This window comes from Callorhinus ursinus, unplaced genomic scaffold, assembly GCF_003265705.2.
Source record: "Callorhinus ursinus isolate GAN/ISIS: 27379988/994484 unplaced genomic scaffold, GSC_fseal_2.0 scaffold63, whole genome shotgun sequence".
In the NCBI taxonomy this organism is placed as follows: domain Eukaryota; kingdom Metazoa; phylum Chordata; class Mammalia; order Carnivora; family Otariidae; genus Callorhinus; species Callorhinus ursinus.
In genome coordinates, this window is record NW_027397125.1 from 3,513,862 (window position 1) to 3,538,528 (window position 24,667).

At 42.8% G+C, this 24,667-nt stretch overlaps 1 protein-coding gene across 5 annotated transcripts in view; it reads left to right on the forward strand.

The window, feature by feature from the left end:
• The first annotated feature begins 2,813 nt into the window (after positions 1 to 2,813).
• Positions 2,814 to 24,667, forward strand: part of PIP4K2A (phosphatidylinositol-5-phosphate 4-kinase type 2 alpha) — a 213,769-nt gene continuing 191,915 nt past the window's right edge. For 2 of the 5 annotated variants that reach the window (XR_012376066.1, XM_025891928.2), the window contains exons 1-2: positions 2,814 to 3,199; positions 23,963 to 24,022. Coding sequence is in view for 2 of the 5 variants with exons in the window: in XM_025891928.2 (XP_025747713.1) it covers positions 3,056 to 3,199; positions 23,963 to 24,022 (204 nt within the window). In the remaining 3 variants the exon portion in view is untranslated. Of the gene's footprint in view, positions 3,200 to 23,962; positions 24,023 to 24,401; positions 24,612 to 24,667 lie in introns of those variants that run through there. The other 3 variants (XM_025891930.2, XM_073885555.1, XM_025891929.2) reach the window with 2 other exon arrangements.

Below are 24,667 nucleotides of genomic sequence, written 5' to 3' on the forward strand. Positions count from 1 at the left end.
GAGATGAAAATTTCCTTTCCATTTGTTCACCAAAACTTTGCTGTAGGTGCTACCAGAAAGGGAGTATGTTAGGTTCATCAGGAGAATACAGAGTGAATACCACATGGACCCTGCCTTCAAGAGTTTATTGTTTACCAACGAATCAGGAAATCTCTTAAATATAGATCTCAGTTGTCTGATGTATATAATTTGAGAACTGGATTAGGTATTTCCTGTGGTCATTTCTGTGACTCCAGAATTTCCACATCACACACACCCTCTGCAAAGTACAAAGTTAATGCAAAAGGTCATTGGCAAAATCATTTAATGACCTATTCACAAATGGCTTTTAATATAGTGCCATTCAAAGCAAGTTAAATCACCCAAAATTCTATCCCTTAACAATACTGTATCATATACTTGAAAGTTACTAAGAGAGTAGATCTTACATGTTCTCATCACACACGTGAGCACACACACTCAGCAAATTACGTGTGATGGAGATGTTAACCTTATTGTATTAATCATCTCACCACATATACATATCAAATCATCAGGCTGTACACCTTAAACTTACCCAATGTGATATGTCAATTGTAACTCAATGAAGCTGGAAAAAAAAAATCTGTCCTTTAAAGGATACAACTCTCCTCATTACTATCTGAAAATAGCACATGGATGTTCATATCCGTGCCTATGCTTCTGATTGCCCCTAACAGGGATGACGCCTTTCGCACCCATCCATAACATCCTGACTCCTACATCTGACAGTTCCCACAGGTGTCCATCTCCCCTTCCTGTAGGTTCCTTCAGCATGTTGTCATCACTAAATCCAGTGTTTTTAGCATTTACGGTACACCCACTGTCTTGCACTAATGATATACAATTAAGTACAATGAAACTCTTATGGAACAAATCAAGTGTTACGGAAGCACTGAGGTGAAGATTGATTTTGACCAGGAGGACCATGAAAGCACCAGAGAAGAGATAATATTTGAGCACAACTGTTTTCAAGGCCAGGACCTGGTAAAGGGGGTTTATGTGGAGTAATGATGAAAGGCAGTAATCAATGATGAGTCTAAGCTTTCAAGCCTGGATCAATGAAAATTTGTTAAACAAATGAACTTCTAGCTGGGGTAACTGAGTGATAGGAACGCCATTTCCAATAGAATATAAAAATGAAACAACATGTGGGTTGGGGGGAGAAGTTGAACTTGGTTTTAGACACCTTTTTTGTGTGTGTGTGTGCACACATAAGCAGGGGGAAAAGGCAGAGGGAGAGGGTGAAGAAGGCTCCCCACTGAGTGGGGAGCCCACTGCGGCGCTGGATCCCAGGACCTGAGCCAAAGGCAGGCACTCAACCAACTGAGCCACCCAGGTGCCCCCATTTTAGACACTTTTTTCTTAAAGATGCATTGTAGACACTTTCTGAAGGCACTTGTGGACAACTGATGTAGAGATATTCACCTAGGCACGCACTTCTCCGAGGTCAGTGGACAATATATGGGTTATCTGCAAGTACTCTACATTTTATCTAGTATGTATATAATGCTGTATGGTTTACCAAGGGCTTTTCATAGCCATTGTCTGCTGTTGATTTTGATTCTAATAAACATCCTCTAAAGTAGGTAGGGCAGAACCACAACTACCAGGCCCAGAGTAGTCCCTAAAGTGACATGTGTCTGATTATCTTTTGTTAACACAAAGAACGAGAAACAAGAGGGAAAGAACAAGAGGACTTTGGTGCTACCCGTGTTTAAAGAACAAAGAAAAAAAGAGGAGCAAATGAACGTGACCCACATGACCTGTCACTCCCCACCCCCATGAGACTTGAGCTCTTTAAGGGATAAGGGTCTGCCATCCTTTGTCTCCTTGACAGAACCAAGCAGATCACCAAGCACACAGTGGGTATCCACTATGTTTGAGTGGAGTAATAATGACAATAGATAACATGTTTGCCCAGTGGGCTGAGTCAGGGGCAGGTATGGGGACAGCACTGTTTTTAGACACACTTGTAACGACAGCTTCCTGAGGTGGGTCAGTTCTTCCCAGCTTTAAGGTGTACGTGGATGAAGGCACTGAACAGATTTCCGTGGAAGGTGAGTGGAATGAGTAAAAGAAATGTAAGCAACGTTGCAGAGGATTTGACGTAGAAGGTGCAGGTTGGGGCCTCATTCTCTAGGCGAAACCAAGGGCTGTGAATGAGGAATCCAGGGTCCTGCCGGGTGGAGGGGGTAGGAAAGACAGCGGGTGTGGTAGGTGGGAGTCTCCCTTCTGCACCACTCAGAGAGTGCAGCAAGTCTGAAGTCCAGTGTATGAAAGGCCCGATAGTTAAAGGCACAACAGGATTATAACTTCATTTCAGTGCCACTCTGGGAGGTGGCCAACGATGTGCCCGGGTCCCTTCCCCGGTGCTAGGGAAGCCCTGGTCTCCATGCAGCATTTCAAGTCTCGCAAGCTCTTCTGACTCCTGGCAACGGTAAGTGGCAGTTCCGTGAGCCTCATTCCTTCGCCCGACCGCCGCCTCTGGGGGCTCCTTTTCTCGGATCTCCCCACTCTTCTGTCCTGGCCCCTCCCTTTCTCCTGGGGGAGCAGAAGGGGTTGCCCTGCGGGAGTCCTCCCACTCCCCGCGGCCTCTTCAGCTGGCCGGGAGCGGCCGCCTTGTGTTGGCCCGCACACTGGGGGCGGCCGGACCACCGCGGAACGGGAGCCGGAGCCCAAACGCGAGGCTGCCGCTTAACGGTCCCGCGGCCGCGCCCCGCCTGGCGGCGCCGCAACTGCTACCCGCCCGCCCTCTGCGTCATGACGCCGGCGCCCAACGCGGAAGCCGCTCGCGGCGCGCCTGGTCCAGCCGCGGGCTGAGCGCGGAGCCTCGGCGGGCGCGGGATCCGGGCCGGGGCGCGAGCCGAGCGCAGCCTCCCTCCTCTGCCGGGCCGAGCGGGCAAAGCGGGCGGAGCGGGCACGGCGCGCCGGGGCCGCCGCCGGGGGGATGCGGCTGCCTCCCCGGGCCGGCTTGTAGAGAGGGCGGGTCCCCGGCCTCGGGAGCGCGGCGGTGGAGGGGACAGAGGCGGCGGCCATGGCGACCCCCGGCAACCTGGGGTCCTCCGTCTTGGCGAGCAAGACCAAGACCAAGAAGAAGCACTTCGTAGCGCAGAAGGTGAAGCTCTTTCGGGCCAGCGATCCGCTGCTCAGCGTCCTGATGTGGGGGGTAAACCACTCGGTAAGGGCTCGGGCTGCGGCGCGCAGTCCCTTTCCTCCTCCTCCTCCTCCTCTTCCTCCTCGCTCCCCTCCTCCTTCTGCTGCAGCTGCTGCGGGGCGGGGAGCCCGAGCGGGGACCCGGCCCTTCGGCTGCTCGCTCTCCGGGGTTGTCCGCCCGCGGCGGCTCCTCGGTGTCCCCATCCCCGCGGCGCGCGCCCGCCTCTCCGGGTCCCCCGGGCGCCCCTTGGACCCCCTTTGGACGTAGGGCCGGATGCAGGACGAGGGGTCCCATCTGCACTTGAGCCCTGCGGCGGGGACCAGTGTCGTCCCCCGTCCCTCCATTCGTCCGTCGGCCGGCCGGTCCTCGCAGGCGGGCAACTGGGAAGTTTGTGCGGGGCACGGCTCCGCCTGGGCTGTCATCCCAGGCGGGGGGGCTGCTGGGGTCTGAGCCTTGGAGATGCTCCCTTATGGCAGCGAGGGGGCGGGGGCGGTCGGGTCCTCCGCTGGCTGGCAGGTGTACCCGTGCGAGGCTCGGAGCGTCTGGAGCCTCCCCGCGGGGGAAGAGGGGTGAGAATACTGGAGATCTTGGTCAGCGGCTTTAGTGCTTCGGTCCATTTTTTTTCCTTTAAAGGCGATATTATTGGACACAAGGAATCTTTTTGGCAAAGAAAAAGCTCGTGTAAATATGGCACTGGTGTTTAGCATCTTCCTCTGCTCCTCTCCCGCATCGCCCTGCCGCTGTGCGGGCTGAAGAGCTGCTTGGCGGGGAGTCTTCCTCCCCACACCTCCTCCCCCACCTTGGGGAGCCAGGCCGAAGTCACCGACTCCGGAAAGGCGGCCTGGGGATGACAGCAGGAGGGGGTCTCGGCGGGCGCGGACAGAAAGCCGTCTCGAGTTGGCCGCACCCGTTTTGGGGGTTTGTTTAAAAGGCTGGAGGAGAACGCTCCGAAAGGTTAGCTTAACAACACAGCCAGAGGTGGTGGAAGATGAGCCGCTGCGAGCTATGCGGACTGCGGTTTGAGGGTCTGAAATAGCCTCCTGCTGATCTTCCTGCGAGAAACTCCTGCAGTTTTGATCTCCTTAGGATCAGGAAACATGATAGGAGCTGTTGGCTGAGCCATGAAAGTTTAAATGGGCCTGTGAATTTTGACCATGATCTTACCCACTGCAGTCAGTTAGCATGTGAGGGGAAGTGTAAGCTTGCTTTCCCTACTTTTGATTTCTGTGGATGCCTGTGTGCCCTTTTCAGCGTAAGAGAAATGACAGAAAACCATTCTCAATTTAAGGAAGTTGTTTAAAATGGCTCAAAAGCATCATATTTGTATTTTCCTTTCCCAGGCTGAGCTGGGGGAAAAGTGAAGCAGCATATCAGGATTGATTGTGTTTGCATGAAGTTTAAGAGAGTTAAGAAAATGAGTTGTGTTTAAAAAAATGAATGCCTGATCCATTGAAGTTCATTTTAACGTCCTGATAACTTCTTTAGCAATTAGGAACGTGAGCTTTTACAACCGCATATGTTAATGCACCAAAAGTCTCCAAAGTTTCATTGTAGTAAGTAAAATGGAATTTTTCCTGTATTATAAATCTACAATTTAGAGTTACGTCTAATCCTATTAAGCTTTTTAAATTATTTATGTTAGTTGCTTTTTAAAAAATATTAATATTGTTCTGTATTTATTGGTGCTTTTATCTCCTTTGGAGTTCTGGTGTTTTGGTCAGGTGAGTTTGTGTATGAGGGTTTAATGTAGTGCCAGCAGTATGCTGCTGAAAAAGAATGTGCTTTCTGGGCATTAGTCTGAATTCCAGTTTACTTTACAAAATCTTGTAATTATGCATATTTTATTGTAACCACTTATGTTGTTACCTTATATTTAGGAATTGCTACATTTGTTTTAGCATTTCCTGCTAATTGGAACTTTCAAAACTACTTAAGGCTTATAAAAATGATGTATGATTTGTAGATGGTACATTTTATGTTATTTTCTTTTGCTTTCAAGAAAAGTTAGCAATTCTAAGTATAGTCATGCGGAGGAGTCAAGTTATCATAGTATGTAATGTAACCATGTTATTCTTTCAACAAGTATGTAGTAGGCACACAGACAGTACCGGTCACTGTGCAAAAGATCACTAAAATGCCCATATTTTCGTCCAAATATCTTTATTTTGAGGGCTTAATTGACATAAGAATGGTCTATTTCACAGTGTTCTTTCTCAAAATGTCTGTTTTCTTTATTTCTGGGAAAAAAGTGTATATAACTATGAAATCTAAGCACCAAGATGCTATGTATTTCTGGTTGATTTCATTTAAGTTAACAAAGTCTAATACCAGATAAACATTTTTATATGAACTTGACTAAATATGACCAAAGTCTACAGTATAATGTGAGAATAAACTACATCAGCATTATTAAGAGGGAGCAAGCTTACTGTTTTATGTGATAGGGACATTTGAGAAAGCGTAGCCGAGGAGGAGCACATTATTTAAATCAGTTTGTCTCCTATGTTTTTAATGTGACCAGAATCAATGGGAAAAGATTTATCACGAATATAGCAATTTCATGCTTTTGTAATTCATTTGAATTTGTCTTACAGATACTTAGCAATAACTATACATTTGTAGTACTAAAGGGTAACTTCATATTTATTTTATCATGGAGGCATTTTATATGGGGATTGGGAACCTACATACTCTGGTAAAATGCTCATTGTACACGTGTTCTAATTTTTTCTCTAATTCTGCTGACCTTGGGCATGATAACTAATGAGTTTTTGCATCGATGTTTGCATCTATGAAAGTAAGGTGACTGGACTGGATGATTTCCAAGTATTTTTCTAACTTCAAGACTCAACTATTTTTACAGTCTCCTGGGTTCATAGCATTATGTTAGGATCTGTAGACTAGCAGTAGTTAATAGTATAGAACAAAAGTGGCATTACTATTGTAACTTTGAAAATGCGCAACAGTCAGGGAATTTTCAAGGCTGTGACTAGAGGGAAGAAATCTGTGGTGATTGTAAGAGAGGTGTGAACTGAGAGTTTGTTGGATTGATTGGAATTGGACTGTAGTGCGGTCTATGAAGTCAAAGTCTATTTGATTGAAATGTAAAAACTTGCAATTAAGGTGGAAATTTCCAAGTCCATTGTGGTGGTAATTCTAAATGACAAGAATAAGCCTGACTTTGTATGGTGAATTTGATATGTTACTGCTTTCTAACTTAAAATACCCATCAGTGAATGGATCCCTGCCAATTTTTATTTTAAGTATTTTAAGCAGGGAATATAATTGAATACATAAAGGAAAAAAAGACGACTTAAGGAGGTAAATTTGTCTTGTTGCATTTGTAATTAAACTAAAAATGATCAGGCAGTTAGCTCCCTAAAATTATATTTTAATAATGTGTGGAACATGTGGAGAAGCCAAGACTTGTTTTAAAGAGATATCCTAAAAGATTTTAATGGAGAGTGAAATGTGAGCTTTTTGAAAATTAGTATTTAAGGACCTAATTAAATATCTAAAGGAGTTCCTCTGTATAGAAAAAATTTAAAGGACATAAAACCTGTTGAAAACAAATACAGTATTTAGAAGGAGTCAGTATTAATGTTAAAGTCCTTTTGTGGCAAGCTATAGAAATGTGAATGAGCTGAGCCAAAAACTTTACATGTTAGGAGGGTTTTGGAGGTCTGTCCCAGGGCAAGGGACCGATTAGTAACCAAACCAAGAGAACAGGAATAGGGTTGGGTTCAGCAATAATTGGAACCAGGTGCTTGGGTGCTGTTGGGACTTTTCTGTCCGTTTTGGCTTTTTTCGTGCTCATAGCTGACTGGTTTCCTCCACGGGGCAGGGAACTAATGGTTCCTGAGTTTCACATTTTGTAACTTCTGCCCCCCCGCCCCGCCCCCGCCAGCTTCCCCAAAGGGAGTTTCTGTCGCCGGTTCAGTTATAAAAATCCCATGGAGGGATTCTGACTGGCCTGGCATCCCCCTGGGCTAAGCAGTTAGGAAAAAGTGGAAGCTGCTCTTGTCTTTTGGAACAGTTCCCCTAAAAATGGAGTGGGCCTGAACAGACCGAATCAGGCAGGTATCTGTCCTCGTGGTAGAGCTGGGGTGTTTATCTTGGTGTCTGGGTGCCATGTTTGTGTGTTTGGGCAAATATGCCGTTTTCTGGCGAGAGCATCCGTAGCTTTTGTTATATTCTCCACAAGGCCTGGGACTTGAAGTAGGTAAATACTATATCAGAGAAATAGTGATGTCTTTTAGGTTTGTGGGTTTATATTTATTTGGGCATTGAAAAAAATGAAAGAAGGAAACTAGGTTTAAAAATGAAATGAGTGACTATGAAATATTGACTGAATAGGATATAATGAGGCAATTAAATTAAAATAGTAATTAGCTAGACATTAGATGAAACTTATGGAATGGAGCCCAAATAACCATTCATTCAAGAACCAGTCTCGCACTGTTTTTGTTTTTGTTTTTAAGTAGGCTCCAACGCGGGCTTGAACTCATGACCCTGAGATCAAGACCTGAGCTGAAATCAAGAGTTGGATGTTTAACCGACTCTTAGACACCCAGGCTCCTCAGTCTCACATTATTTTTATTTCTTCCCTTTAGAGCAAAGAAGAATGCCAGGCAGACACACAACGTCTATTATTGAGGAAACAGTTTTATGCCCCTTCAAACTTGGGATTAGATCCTAAGAAAAGAATACATTTTTTTCTCCATTTTGCAAATACCTTAGACTGAACTTGGTTGTTGAGAATGATGCCCGTGGCGAGGCACTGATTTCTCTTTCTAAACCGGGATCGTCTGCTTTGCCTTTAGAAAGATTTTCAGCAAGAATTGTAATAAACAAAATCTACCTTAAGTTGAGTAGAAAATGCACTCAAGCAGAGTAATTAATTCAGCCAACATACCCTTTGAAATACAAATTTTGGAATTTAAGGGAATTAGTGCAATTTGGCAAAAAGGTTTGTGGTCAGACAGATTAGGTTCAAATCCTGCCTCCATCAATTATGGACTCGTTGAACAGATGATTTATTCACTTGAGCCTCAATTTACTCATTCTTAAAATAGAGACGATGATGATTCTGTCATAGGATTATTCTGAGGGTTAAGTAAGATAATGTATTTAAAGTCTAGAACTGTAATTAGCACATAATAGGGAGTTAGTAATTGATACCAAAAAATGTTCAAATTCAGATGCAGTTAGGCTGTTAGCATATTCATAAGCACCAGAGAAGTGCTTCTCAAAATTTAATGTGTGTATGAATCACTTGGGAACACTTTAAAAAATGCAGATTCTGACTTAGCAGGTCTGGGGGGGTTGGTGCCCAAGACTGCATTTATAGTGCTCGTAGGTGGTGTCACGGCTGGGCCTTGGGATACATGTTGAGTAGCAAGGCTATAGTGCTAAAAATAAAGAGAAATATTTAGGATTTGTCCCCTGACTGTGTGTGATGAATCTCCTTGGGAGAATGGCAACTCCATGGTAGAGTTAGGAGAAAGAATTGTGTATTGACAAAGGTTAAAAAAATTTTTCTGGCTGGCTCAGTTGGTAGAGCACGCGACTCTTAATCTCAGGGTCATGAGTTCAAGCCCCACATTGGGCGTGGAGCTTACTTAAATACATTAAGTGTTGAACTACAGGTGATGGTGAATGGATATTCTAGGGACAGTGCCTCGGGGGAGGGGGGTGTTGGAAGGTGGAATTACAGCTCAGGAGCAAGGTTAGGACTGAGATGGAGAATGGGTTGGCAGTGGAAGCCAAGGGGGTAAGTAAAGTAGGTCTCTGAGGGGAACAATTGGCTTTGAGGGAAGGATGGAAGAAGAAGAAACGGGAAGCAAGACAGAACTCCGCAAGAAGGCCAGCAGATTAATGCTTCCGAGATCATGACGTTCAGGGATGTACTGTTGGAGACAGTGGCTGATTAGTATGTGTGCATGCACACATGTGTGTGCAAGCTTAAAGATTTAACGAACAAATGAATGGAAGTAGAGGCAACATCTCTTTTGAGAAGGTTAGAAGAAGAAGGAAGGTGGAACATGCCATTTTATTTAGGGATACCAAGGTATTTTCCTCACTGCCATCACTTTCCATTCTCACCTCTACGCACCTAACCAGATTTGTTACCTTTCTTGAAATGTTAAAAATACCTACTAGCTTATTTCCCTGTATCTACTTTTATCCACATTTCCTTTTTGTGCCATATACCCCAATGGCGGTCCAGTGAAGGCTGTGGTCCCCTTCTTAGAATAATGCTTTTGAATGAACAAATGAAAATACATAAAGCTGCATCCTACCAAGTTCATGGATCCCCTAAATTCTGTCCATGGACCACTTGGGAGGTGTGGAACCTAATTGAGAACTCTTGAAAGAATAAGGTGGGAGTGATGTGAGGTGAGAAATGGGGGAGAGCATGCAATAGCCAGGAAGAATAATACATAGTAGGAATGTGCATAGATGAATGTAATACTGTTGAGCACACAGTGCTAGTAGGTGGTGGGATTCAAACCTGTACCCTCAACCATTGAACTCGGCTGCCTGGGCCAGCCTCGGAGTTATTCATTTCTGTTCTTTCCTTAGTCTATTCTTCCCTTTACTTTCCTTAGTCTTAAAAGCTATACTTTGAGAAAGTATAAGCTATTAGTATGGAGTATTAGCTATTTATATGTGTTTAAAGCAGTTTTTCCTTTATAGAAAGAAAATCGTTGCATATATTCAAAGCATGTAGAAGAGAGCACATATATGTAATTTATTAATGCAGAGTGTTGTAGGGAGTTTGAAGACAGTAACCTACCTAAAGATAAGCCTTTACATTCAAAGTAAGTCTTCATAGTTTTTCACCTCTCGGCCATGGTTAAGAGCTTGGACTCTGGTGCTACACTGTTTGGTTGGCTGTGTGACTTTGACAGTCATTTGAGCTCTCTCTCAGTTCCTTCTTTATAAAAAAAAAATAATAATAGCACTAGTACAGAGGTTTGCTATGTGGATTAAATGAGTTGGTACCTGTAAGATACCTAAAGAGTTGATGGCACGTGGTAAGTTCTTAGTCAATGTTAGCAGTCATTAGTATGTTTTAAAAAAATGTTTTAAATGAGAAAACATGAACAATTATTAGAGTGCATGTTAAATTAATTGTTACATTAACATTGTTCATAGATATAAAGTCACCGCTGCAGTTGCATCCTTGTGCATCTTGGAGTTGTGACTTAATCCTTTTAGAATTATCTTTGTGCCCTTGCTTTAATTTCTATATCTGTTTCGTTATAATGTCCTTTCTTGTATCTTTAATGCTTCCACTACAGATCAGGTTGTTTGAGGTGTCAAAAATTTGACTCAGATACATTTGTTGTACATTATGTTAGCTATTGATTATTGATTGCTTTTCTTTCTTTCTTTCTTTCTTTCTTTCTTTCTTTCTTTCTTTCTTTCTTTCTTTCTTTCTTTCAGAGGCACTGTGCAAGACTCTTGGGATGCAAAATGAATATGTTGTGGACCCTGCCCTCAAATTGCTCGTAACTGCAGGGGAGACAGACATAGACGCAGACATTACGTATAAATAATGGTGTCAGGAATGCTGGGGTGGAGGGTATGACACAGGGTGGTCAGTGTATAAACCTGAAGAATGAAAGAGATGAAGGGTTGGAATATCTGCGAGAAGGATGAAAGAGATGAAGGGCATGAGGATATCTGGGGGGAGGGCATTTTAGGTAGAAGGACTAACTGGTGCAAAGGCCCTGAGCTGGTGGTGGCTCAGCATGTTTAGGAAACTGCGGGGAAGACTGTGTGGCTGGAGCAGTGTGGGAAAGGGGAAAGTGATAGGAGATGGGGGCAGGGACTGTATCATGATTACTTGTGCCCAGAACTCTTGGAGAAGAGTTCAAGAGGAGCTGACATTGAGAGGGCCTTGAAGATGGGGTAGAATCTCCCTTCTGGAGAAGGCAGGGAAAAGTATATGTGGCCAAGGGAACAAACTGCTGAAAGAAAGCAGATGGAGTGGAGCCATGGTGAGTGGTCTGGTATTATGACTGTGGCCTAGGGCCTTGCCACTCATCGAGAGCGTAATCTACAGAATGGTGGTCTTAGCCACCAGCCAGGCGCCTGTGAGAAATGCAGAATCGTGGGCCTCTCTCTGTAGACCTTCCGGGACGGAATGTGCACTGTAGTAAGACAGGTGGTTTGTGAGCTCATGCCAGTTTGAGAAGCACTGGCTAGGGTAAATCCTTGGTTTCAAACCCTGGGGTTCCTTGGAGGTGCCTCGGGCTGGTAAAGGGGGGCTGAGCTGGTGGGGGGAATTGAGCCCCGACCTCAGCTTCATCCAGAACAGCTTGTTTTTGTCCTCCTCGTCATCTTTTTAAACTTTTTTGATTGAGGGCACTGAATACATACTGTGTAAATACAAGGGCAAATATGTACAGGGGGCAAAGTTTCTGCAGCCAAGAAGATTGAAAACCACAGAGGCAGATGATGAGACATGTTTAGGAGATGGTAGAAGAGGTGGTTGGAGGTCAGATTTTAAAAGGCCCAGTAGCTGATGTTTGCCAGTGAAAAACTTAACAACAGTTCTGGTGAGGGCCACTTTAAAATTTACCATGAATCATATTATACGCTCTTTAAAACCATTTCTTACCTTTTCTTTCTCCTTAAACCTCCCTCTAGTGTTTTGTCCCTTTGCCCTCTTCCAGCTGGTAACCTTTAATGCTTTAGAAAACACTGGACCAACAGAAGCCACTAACTTCCATTCTTCCCACCACACAGGCTGCTAAATTTTGGATAGCTGAATCCATGAGCCCACAGACGTGCTGGAGGGCTGCACTTTCCAGTTTGGAAGCCACTAGTCACATGTGGCTATTGACACTTCCTTGAATTAAAACTAAATCGTAAGGTTCAGTTTCTCATATCGAGTGCCCAAAAGCCACACGTGGGTAGTAGCTCCTGAGCTGCACAGCACGGGTGTAGACGTTGCCATCCCTGCAGCACTGTCTACTGGACAGCGCTCCCTGCGCCGGGACCTCCCCACTTAAAAACAAAATAAACAGCCGGAATAACCAAAGTCTCGTTTGACGTTACATCCTCACTTCAGTGTCCACTCTGCTTCTCCGTTCGTATTTATGGCAGAAGCCTTGTCTACTGCACCTGCCTCCTACTGTCCGTCTGCAGCTGCTGGCTCCCTCCCCTGCCACTCTCCCCGAACCAACTGCAGCCTAGCTTTCATCCTGCCCGCTCCGGGCACACAGCACGAGTGAGCACACAGCACGAGCGATGCTCATGTTTTCGAATCCAGGGGTCCCCTTTTTCATGTCTTCTCTTGTTTTCCTTCTGCCTCACCTGCTACTCCTTCATAGGGACCTTACGAGGTTCCTCCTCCTTTATCCAGTTTCTAAAAGTTAGAATGCCCCAGGACTCTTTCCAGGGTCTTCTTCCATAACTAGGTGTATTTTACCTACACGATCTTTCATTTCATGCTGATGACTGAGAAATTTTTATCTTCAGCTCTGAGTTCCCTGCTGGGCTCCATATTCAGTTTCCGAGATCTCTTCCCTCGCAAACCAAACAGGCATCTCAGACGTGACCCAAACAGGGCTCTCCATCTCCTCCTGCCCCACTACCCCACCTGCTGTCAGGCCCTAAGCCAGTTTCTTCCCCTGTCTGTAAATGGACTACCATCTTCCCGACTGCTCAAGCCAAAAACCTTGGCGCCAGCCTTGCTTCCTCTCTCATTATCACTACTACCTTTTCTGAGTCCTGCATATTTCTGCATATTTCTCTCTTTCCAATATAAATTCCCCTTCTCCAGAACACTATCGTAGTCTGCAGGTCTGCCTGTATTCATCCTTGCCCTGGTTCCATCCAAATTCTCTGCAGCGGTAGCAGAATGATCTTCCTGTCACTTCACGTCTTCAGTGAAAACCTTCCAGAGGCTTCCTTTTGCATTGTGAACAAACCCCATGTTCTTCTCTGTGGCTTGCAAGGTCTTCCTGGCCTGGCCCCTGCTTCCTTCTTTGCCTTCATCCTTTCCCACTGTTTTCATGACTTCTTCATTCCAGCCACACTGGGCTTTCTCTGTTCCTTAAACAAGCCAAGCTCGGGACCGCTACAGAGCTTCTCCATTTACTTTCCTCTTTGGAACGTTCTTCCTTCAGGTCTTTGGATGGCTGTCATTTTAGTCTCTCAGCTAAAGGGTTGTCTTCTCAGATGGTCTCTCTGACTGCCTCTTAAGTCATCCTCCACTCATGTTACTCTTGTTTCCTCTGTGACACTTCACACCATCGGAAACTGAGTTGTCTACACATTTATTATTTATTTCCCCGACTAGGATGTTAAATTCAACAGCAGCTTAGACTGTCTTATTTATAGCTGTGTCCCCACACCTAGAGCAGTGCTGATATGTAATAGGTGCCCAATAAATATTATCGAAGGACTGGCTGAAGCTGGAGTCTGTAAACTGTGGGCCATTAGTGCTCAGCTGGTGTACTGTGAGCCTTTCCACATTAAATTTTCATCCACGTACGTGTAAAATTCATTTTTGCTATGAGTGAGCACGGAATTTAGAGCATTTTGCTGAGCGGGTTGGGCAGTACATTAAAGAGTGGGGAACTTGCTGCATGTCAGTGTTAAGAGGTGTGGGGTAACCACAAGCTAATGCCAGAGAAAGGGCTTTGTTCACAGCAGCATGCAAGAACTTTGCCTTGAGCACAGCACAGAGGAGGTTCAGCAAGTAAACCCCTTCTTAGGTAGACTGTCACAGTGTTGAAGGGCCACCGAGTGAATTGTGTGAAGACTATGAATGCATTTCTAAACTGTCTGAGACATTATTGAAGAAGAGTGCACTGCAGTGATATTTCTGGTTTATTCCCTGTACTTTGGTCTTTTAATGACTTCAGGTATGCCTCGAAGAATTCTAGTGGTCAGAAGTTTGCCATAAATTAAATTAAAGAATCTATAACTGACGTAAAAATGGTGCTAATGCCAACATCCTGAATCTCTGTGGGTATTGTTCCACTGTGTTATATTTCTGCCGGTTGGTAGTCATGGTGCCTCCTTCCCATATTTGCTTGGTTATTGTTGGCTGTGTGCTGCTTCTTTCCCTTGGACAATTACTTGGGGGAGGATTCTCTGAGTCTTAGGGTGAAAGTGTGTCCTTCTAGAGAGGATTGTTTGTCTTTGCCATCTGGCAAAGGGGTGGCTAGGGTTGATCCAGACCAAGGCCATTTTGAACTAAACTCATAGCCTGGAATTTTTTGAATCTCATAATACATACATAAATTTGGACTCATACATAAATTTGGATTGCAGTGCCCTGGCGGGGGGATGGAATGGGTTTATTTTTAGCTTGTACTTACTCTGAGGGTGTGACTCTTTTGGATTCTAGGCTCACGGAGAAAGGGTTTCCTATTAGACCCCCCACCTTGGGTCAGCTCTAGGCTCTGACTTCTGTTGGTCTCAACCCTTGAGACCATCAGAGCCCTGAGGGCCAAAGTGGCTTCTCAGACTAAGCTTACTACTCCCACATCCAGCTCTCACTTCGCCTTTGGCATGCTAACTGTTGCCTCCTCGGTGCTTTGATGGCTTTAAGAAGATGTTTACAAAATATTTTATTCAGGATGTTTAGTTGTTTCCAGCGGCAGAGTTGGGCAGAGTTGGTCTTCGTAACCCAGTTGTACTCTGTTAGTGTAAATGGAGGTCAGCATCAGTTTCCCAAGAGATGGGATAGCAGGTGGTAAGCGAGGGAGCGACAGGGCGGAGCCTGTGGTGGTCCTGGGGCTGGATCACTCAGTCAGGGAGTTGGTGCCATCAGAGGAAAGACTTTCCCAGAGACATGGCCGTCCTTGGGGATTGGCAGTAAAGACAAAGAGTGTGCCCAAGGGATGTTCTGGAAGTAAAATCAGCTGAATTTTGTGGCCACTCAAGGGATTGGGTAGTGGAGGACAGCTCCGGGTTTTCTGGCTTGGTTGCCTAAATAGTTCTCTTACCCTTCCTGCTCCGTTACGTTATTATCTTTTGGTCTATTAGCCAAAAGAGTCTGTATCAGCTGCACTTGTGTAACTAATAAATGGAAATGATAGTTCCAATTTGAAGTTTTCTTTTTTCTTTTTTAAGATTTTATTTATTTATTTGACAGAGAGAGACACAGCGAGAGAGGGAACACAAGCAGGGGGAGTGGGAGAGGGAGAAGCAGGCTTCCCCGCGGAGCAGGGAGCCCGATGCGGGGCTCGATCCCAGGACCCTGGGATCATGACCTGAGCCGAAGGCAGACGCTTAACGACTGAGCCACCCAGGCGCCCCCCAGTTTTGAAGTTTTCAGAAATGTTTCGATTTATAGGCCAATCCAGCATTTGATCGATAACTCAGCATTTGATGTCCTGAATGTGACTAGAATCTTGGGATGTGGCTTAATGGTCCAGCTTTAACTAGTACTTTATTTTGTAAAAAAATGTCATTTTCATATCTAATAAAGTTGTACTACCAAGCCTGTCATTGGTGTGCATATTTTGATATTTTCTCTAATAAGGCCTTAGAGAAAGATGTATGAAAAAGACAGTTTTTGCTTATAGGGAGTTCATAGTCTTACAGGGAAGATAGGCATGTAATTATGTAAACAAGGTGGTAAATTGGTGAATGAACAGACGTTCCTCATTCAAGGTTCATTTGGCGGTAAACGACAGTCATGAAAGTCTGATCAGCTGAAGGAAGAGCAGGGAGGGTTGTTGGGTCACCCCCGGAGCAGAAAGGCAGAACCCTCACCTGAGCCTCACATGGCCTGGGACCCAGAGTGGTTCTTTCCTCACTGTCTTTCTGATCTTTGCATCACTTTTCACGAACCTTTTCTCTGGGCGTGTTGGCTTTTCTTGGCTGCTTTGTGCAAGTAGACCCCACACAGCTTCTCAGCTTATTTGCCCCCAGATCCAGGACCATGATGGTGGCAGTTAGCCATTCTGTAGCCTCATTTCAGATTTCTTAAGAGTGATAGAAAGGAGGAGAGACAAAAGGAGAGCTGGGGGCCATCAGATCCAGCCAGCTGTGGCCCCAGGAGCAGGGCCTCCGGCCGTGTGGGCTTGGTTGCCCATGGCACTTGAGCGGAGGGTCAGTGACAGGTGTCAAGCCTTGGAATCCTATTGAGTAGCACCCCTCCTCCCAACTTTTATAAGCACAGACATCACACACAATAAAGGAGTGATAAACTGCCCCAGGGGGAGTTCATGTTACTTGGGTTGGATCTTGAAGAATGAATTGTAATTAATCTGGTGAAGAGACTGGAGGAAACAGGTTCTAGGCAGGGTTGAGTAGCATGGGCAAAAGCAGAAAGGGCCTGTGTCAGTTTTAGGGAACTGCTGAACCTTTCTTTTTCAGGTGCTATTATACTTCGCATCTTCTGTTTTTCTGGTTTTATTAGTTTCCCATTCTTTTGCACATAATTCTATTGACATTATTTCTGTTCGGATTAATTTCTTTAGGCTTGGTTATTGAGGATTAGAATCGTATTTGCAAGTAGCTCAGCACCTTGAAGTCTAGAGCTTAGTGTTATTTGTAGTTGTAATAAACATGCTTTGTTTATGTTTCCTCAGCCTGCACTTTGAGGAAGGTAATCTGTGTACAACCCGCCAATGACCTCTGGGGCGTGGCGTACCACACAGCCTGCCCCGAAGCACCTGGGTGCCTGGGGCACGTGTGGGCTGAAATCACATCGTGGCCTGCACGTTGTGGCCGGGGGCTGCACTAGCCAGAGACATGCACCCTTTCTGTGATTTGCCTGCATGGAGGAAGCTTATTTTGTGATGGGCACAGAGGGGCCCCCGGTGCTAGCAGCTGCCCTGTTTTGCCCTGCTTTTCTTGGGTCATGCATCCAAAATTTCTTATGTCAAATTCCTACATGTTGGCATCCTTGAGGAAGCGTTCAGGTGGTGTTTAGGCTGGACAAAAGAGAAGAAAATGGGATTTATTAAGTTCCCTTACAGATTTGAATCTGCTTTGGAAGATGCATAATCACGTTGTCTTTTCTGCGACATGGCGTGTTTCTATAATGTGAAGTAGTTGACACAAGATGAATAAATAGGGAATGATGGCATATGACGTGGACATTGGTACATACACAGTTTTCCTTGAGCATTGCTGCAGCCTGGGAACAGCAGCTACATTCAGAGTCCGCTAACAAACAGCCAGAGGTAGCTATCCAGGTAGGATGCAGCAGGACTGGGCACCTTGCTCATTTCATCCTTGGTCTTCCTCTGGACTCAGGGGGCCAGGTGCCTCAGCCTTAGAAGTCATGATTTTGCGGTTCTCTCCAATCTGTGTGCATTTTTTCCTGATCTTTATAATTTGGAAGCCCAGTCATTCCTTATAGTCTTTCCATCGGGTGATCTTCACAATTGTATTTTTAAAGATAAAGTCCATTCTGTATTTATTTGGAATGAAACAATTTTGAAGACTCATATGTCTATTTTTAGCATTTTATTTATTTATTTTTTAAAAAAGATTTTATTTATTTGAGAGAGAACAAGTGAGAGAGAGCACGAGTGGGAAAGGTCAGAAGGGGAGGGAGAAACAGACTCCTGGCTGAGCGGGAGCCTGACATGGGGCTCGATCCCAGGACCCTGGGATCATGACCTGAGCCGAAGGCAGACGCTTAACCGACTGAGCCACCCAGGCGCCCCAGCATTTTATTTTTTAAGCGTTCTGGTGACAGAGTTCTGTAGGTTTTGAGTGGTCTGCCTACAATGTGTTTTTGGTGTGTATACAGAACTTAGTTTTTCAGGAATACCTATCACATTATAAATAGAAACATTTGTATTGACCATAGCTGCATGCCCAGGCTGGAATCCCTCTGTTCCCAAACACACGCACTGTCATTGTCATTGTGTTGTTCTGCTTCCGGGGATAACCAGGCATAAATGTGATGGAAGCCTTGCTGACTGAGTCATCTATAGTCTTCAAAAGTTTGAAGACACATCTAAATCAGCAGAAACTTAATTTCTTTATGGTCCTCTTAGATTTCCTTAGTGATCCTCCTACCTGGCCAGGTTGCTGTGTCCCACTCTCTCCCACTCCTAGGCATCTCGTGTGTTTGTATGTCTTTCATGAGTCTGCCCCGACTCCTTGAGCTTCCATGGTCCAAGATTGCCTGTCTCAGTGTGCTACTGATCAACTTTACCTTTTTGAAAATTTGCTCTAGCTCTCTTCTGTGCCCACAAACCTGAGAAGAAACTTTCTTTTCAATGGACCCCTCCCTCATAGAACCAAGACCTCAGGCTTTTACTATAACATGAGGACTTGGAAAAGTTTCCTCATAGAAACAAACGGCCAACTTACAAATGAATGTTTGGAACACAACCCATTCATAAATTAGATTTTGTCTGCACACAGATGAAAAGTTCAAATGCTTTGGCATAGAAAGAACTGTTCAGAAACAATTATGATAAAACCATAAAGCACTTACTTTTTTTGGCACATGGAGCCAAAGTAGGAGGACAGGAACAAATTTAAGTGAAAAAAAAAATAGGTTAAGAGAAACTAGTGTATCCTTTTGTCTCCCTCACTTTTCTCTTGCAGTTTGCCATCAGATATTTACATATTTAAAACATGCCAATGAAGATTTGTCCAGTAACAGCCAATAGTGAACATTTTTATTTTGTGTTGTATGAAACTTATTTCTTATGTTTATTTAGGTGAACTACAGACATTCATGATGTCAGTGGAATTTAAGTTCTAATAAGTACAGAGGGGGATCTATCTTTCTCCCCCTATACTTATTTTATATAATAATATATATATGGCATGTACTCTCTATGGAAAACTTGAAAAATAGAGATAAATATAGTAAAGAGTTACTCTAATCATTCTATTCAGAGGCAGTGTCAATATTTTGATGTGTATTTTTCAATCTTTATTTATTTATTAAAGATTTTATTTATTTATATATGTATTTATTTATTTATTCATTTGACAGAGAGAGACACAGCGAGAGCAGGAACACAAGCAGGGGGAGTGGGAGAGGGAGAAGCAGGCTTCCCGCTGAGCAGGGAGCCCGATGCGGGGCTCGATCCCAGGACCCCGGGATCATGACCTGAGTGGAAGGCAGAGGCTTAACGACTGAGCCACGCAGGCGCCCCTTCAATCTTTATTTAAAATCTCATTGAGATTATACTGTCTATATATTTCCTCATATCATTATGTATTCCTCGCAATGATAATTTTTATTTATTTATTTAAAGATTTTATTTTTTATTTGAGAGAATGAGAGAGAGAGAGAGAGCACATGAGAGCGGGGAGGGTCAGAGGGAGAAGCAGACTCCCCGCCGAGCGGGGAGCCCGACGCGGGACTCAATGCAGGGACTCCAGGATCATGACCTGAGCCGAAGGCAGTCGCTTAACCAACTGAGCCACCCAGGCGCCTTCGCAATGATAATTTTTAATGACTGCCTAATAATCTAATGAAGTTTTAATAGTCTATACATTGGTTCCATTTTTTTTTTTTTTTTTGCTACCATAAATAACGCTGTAGTCAACATCTCCTCATATAAAATGTTTTCCTGTTTTGGTTGGTTTCCTTAGAAGAGATTCCCCTTTTGAGGAATTACTTGGTCAGAGGGTATGAATATGTTAAGGCTCTTGGTACATGTTGCCAAATTGCTTTCAAAAAGGGCCGCACTAGTTTGTAATCCCAGCAGTGTGGGTGAGAGCTTCTTTATCACATCTCCTATTTGAGTATTCCTAAATTGTACAGCGAGGATGGGAATAAAAAGATATGCTTTTTTAATATATTTTTTAAAGGATGCTTTTACTCCATTTAAAGCTCTGTTTATAGGCATTTTCGGCAGTTGAACATATGTGCAGTGTGGGGGCGTCCATACTGGGGAAGAGAGGAGCGGCCGTCATGCGTGCTGTCTGTCCTCTATGGAGAGCTCTTTTCACTGAGTCATTCATCACAATCTTGTTCTTCATTCAGGTTTAGAATCCTCAGGTTCTCTGAAACAGAAGCCTTGGTAATTCCCTTTTTTAAAAACGAAAGTCACAAGACCAACTATATGCTTTCCTAGAAGTCCAGGGAAATTGGGGGTCGAGATAATAGTAGGACAGGAGGTGGTCAGTTGGAAGCTGGTGACTTTTCAGTCAGAGTACTTGGATTCCAGAAGCTGTTTTGTGTTCGACTCAACTCAACTGGCCATACTCTACGTAGCTTTTATTATTCCCAACCGGATAGCATTTATGGGCAGGTAAAAGTTTTCCAATAGAATACTAGGAATCTGTAGTTGGTTACAACAGGAGACTTGATCAGTGGATGATTCACATAATACTGTTCCGAGGATGTAATGCAACACACCCACTGGAGTCCATAATTAGCATATATGTGTTTGTTTTATAAAGGCTGAGTGTTCTCACCCCTTGGTAGTCCTGTCCATGGCTTGGAGCTCCACTCTGCGTGCTGTCCCCTCTGCTCAACATTATCTGATGTAAATATGTCAGTCACCGGTGCTGACTTTACAAACATCTTGCAGCCTGGCAAGGCCAGGTAGGGGAGGTTGAAGCTTCGCCAGGTAACTATGAGTGCCCAGCTCCTTTCTTAGATAACTCATATTCCAAAAGGAGAAAGCAATGTAATTTTTCCTTTGAACAGAAGTGAACAAGTATATTGTGTATTTTCATGAATAAAATTTGTGGGGCACCCGGCTGGCTCAGTTGGAAGAGCATGCCACTCTTGATTTCAGGATTCTGAGTTTGAGCCCCACATTGGGGGTAGAGATAACTTAAAAAAAAAAAAAGAATAAAATTACCTATTTTAACGTTTACCTCTTTTCCATAATCTAAAAAGTAACATTTTTTTTTGCTGAAGAGAAAGAATTCTTGAGAACATTGAAGAAAATTGAAGGGACAAATGCAGAGCTCTCTTAGAAAGAAAGGAAAGGTCATGCTTATAAACCATAGTCATCCAGATAAACTGTTATTTCCACTTTATGTGGATGTATTTTATTGTGACAGTGGTAACTACAGTTGCCAATTTTCAGGAGGCCTAAATTACTGACTATTTCAGATGGATGCAGGTTTTAAAATTAGCCCCTGGATAATACGTTTCTTTTAAAATTGAACCTTAATTGATTTTTATTTTTTAAAGCTTGAATTAAGTAGAAAATTAAAGGCCTTTTATAAAAAAGATGGTAATATATATTTAAACTTGGATGATTACTTAATAGAGAATTATTCCTATCCTATTATTATTTTAAAATATTAACTGACATGAAAAGCAGAAAATATTGCATCTTGTTAAAGAAGTCTCCTTAATTCTTGTTTAAAAGTCACAGACCATTCTGAATAGGCTTTGGGAGGGGTGTTGAGTGAGAACATAGCCAGTATGACTTTTCAGTATTAATAAACTAAATGCACTTTTTCATTAATTTCAAAATAAGAACTTTTTAGAGTTATGAATATAAATCTTTTATGCTTTCTTTCTTTAAGAAAGTACTTATGTGAGAAATTTCTGCAAGAGTTCAAAAAAGCTTCGGTGCAGAGTAGTATTGGGAATGGAATTAGTTGTTTTCCACTTAACCAGAGTGGCCAAATACTATTTCAGAACAAATGTATTCCCATTTCTGAACCTCCAACACAAGAAACCATTTAAGAATTCATTTCAATTTGGTTATTTTAAGAAGAAAAGACTGTTCTGATGGCATGTGGAATAGTCCTGGTTGAGCTAGAAACATTTACTTATAACTATTGGGTACACCAACTGAGGAGAGATCCTCTTATCCTGTTTCCTTAAAAAGCAAAACCAAAACATGGATGTTTTCTTGTAATAAACAAATGGGAAGTAATAGAAGTGTCTAGTAGTGTGATGTTTGGGTTAAATGAAATATGATGTATCTGTATATTGAAATACATTGTAGCTATTAAACAGGTTTATGGAGGTCAGTGTAACTGCTGTGGGCAACTGATGGGTTGAATGAGGACATAGCCAGTATTTTAAAATATGACATGTCTTAATGTAATTAAAGGGGAGGAGGAGGGGAGGGAATGATAGGTGATTTTTTACATTCTACTTACATCTTTTTATAGTTTGATTTTTAAAAAATATTGAGCATATAGTACTTTTACAATTAGGATAACAAGACATGTTTTCAGGTGTGGTGGGTGGGAAAAAAATCTCTTACATATTGAATTTGGATAGGCGGAAAATACTTGTACATTCTTGTGAAGTAGATCTATTTGCTTGATATAATGGATTTGGTTTCTTTGGGTAGCTGTCCCAGGAAGTGCTTTGATTATAAAGCATTATCGATTGTATTGGGAGAAACTATTAAATGTCAAATGATTCTGAAAGTTGTTACTTTTTGTGAGCTTGAGAAAAACAGAGATAAACTGGAGTGATTACCACTAATTTTCCTACAGGTATCTGAGTTTTTATTGTGCATCCCATTAGTGAAAAAATTTGAGCCTATTTCCTCAATATGTAAATCCTTAACACATTTCATGTTGTACTACTACATTATTTTGTTTGTTTTAGAATACAAAGACTTTTTTTTTTTAAAGACAGAGAGTGCTGTGGGAAGGGGCAGAAGGGGGGAGAGAGAGAGAGAGAGAGAGAGAGAGAGAGAGAGAGAGAGAGAATCTTAAGCAGGCCCCACTCCCAGCGCAGAGCCCTACGCAGGGCTCCATCCCATGACCCTGAGATCAGGACCTGAGCCAAAATCAAGAGTTGGACACTTAACTGACTGAGCCACCCAGGCGCCCCTAGAATACAAAGAAGTTTTAAAGCTGCATTAAAGATAAAGTAAACAGCTAAAATCTTGCTCTTGTTAAGAATGTTATTAATATATCATATGTGTGTTTTTAAATGAAGGCTGTGTGGATGATTTGTGTCATTGTTTTTAAAAATCTTTGTGAACACTTGATGATTTGCAAGTCTGGTTCTACATTCAACTGATTTTGTTATTTGGTTTGAAAACTTACAATAGCTTAAAAAAAAAAGTTACCTCACAAAGATATATTGATCCAAATGGATGAAGTGCATTTTTGGCTAAGTTTATTGACTAGTGAATCTCGTTTTCAAACGAATACAGAACTTTTGGTAAAATTTGTCTGGTAAATTTCCTTTTTTCCCTGATATCATTAAGTTCTCAAAAAATGTATTTCAGTTTTTATTAGTAGGATGGTGGAGGGTTGAAGTAAACTTTTTACATTTGTCGAGAATTTTAAAATAGATTATAAAACTATTTCTAAGTTCTCTGTAAATACAAAAGCACCCCTCTTCTTAAATTTCCGTCTCCATAGTATGAGTTTCTTTCCAAAAAGCAGTTATTTTTTGAACATTTTAGAACTTCATCTTTATCTTGAAGGAACTAAGTAAAGTTCATTTAAAAAAAAACCTGCCAGGTAGCGCATTACTGGCAGCTACTTGTGATCGTGGAATAGGTCAGTAAATTTAGAACAGATTATATTTACATAAAAGAAAAATATGTTAATCATCCTTAAGACAAATTCTTTTTATGTATTTCGCCATGAGATAACTAGAACACCTCTGTATCGGTGCAAAATATTTTTGTGGTCACTCCCTCCTCATCACTTACAGATTTTGTTTTTTATACCACATTGATGGCATCCTACCATAAATAAACGGAATGGATGACAAGGGACCATCTGACATGTGAATCCAGACGAGAATCCAGACGAGGGTGCTGATGTTGATATAGCTGCATTCGTTTCCTTCAAAGATAAAAATAACTATAAATAGACATTCTGAGAGTTTCTTCCTAAACCCAGCAGATTGTCTTGCTCACTCTTCCTCTCTCCCCTTAGGAGATTCTACAAGCAGTATGCATGCGATGGAGTGACTCCAGATTTGCACCTTTTCATCAGGTTCTCTTCATTTTTTAGATTCCATCTCAAAAAATCATAAAATCTGGGTAGAACCAGATGCTACTTTTGATCCCCACCCTCTCACCCCCACTTCCTTCATGTTATTCATGAGAAAACAGACATAGAGAAAGAGATCGTCTTCAGTTAGGACTGGAATCACATTTCCCTACCCAGCACCAGGCTCCTCTGTTCAATTCACTTTATCTCTGGATAGCGTGTGGATGACCCACAGCTACCCAGACAAACTAGTGGAGATCTGTTGATAACTGACTTCCTAAAGACAAATCTCCTTCTCAAATCTCTGTTCTGTTCTTTTGCTTCCCAAGCATATGGCCTTGGAATCATCTTCCTTTTTCTTTTTCCTTCCTTTTTATCATAGACACGTGCTTCATCTAGATGTTACTGAAATGTGAAGAATACTCATAAGTAGAGCCTCATTTCCTGAGAGGTAGCCTTCTAAGTGAATCAAGATGCAATACAGAATCTCTCTCTTTTTAGTGATGAAGATGAAATCCTCATAACCCATCTACTCTCCAGAAGTCTTTGAGACTTAACCAGGAAAGCATACATAAATAAAACAACACACAAGGTAAAAAATCAAATTGTAAAGAAGAAGTTGGAAATATATATTTACCATAACATTGT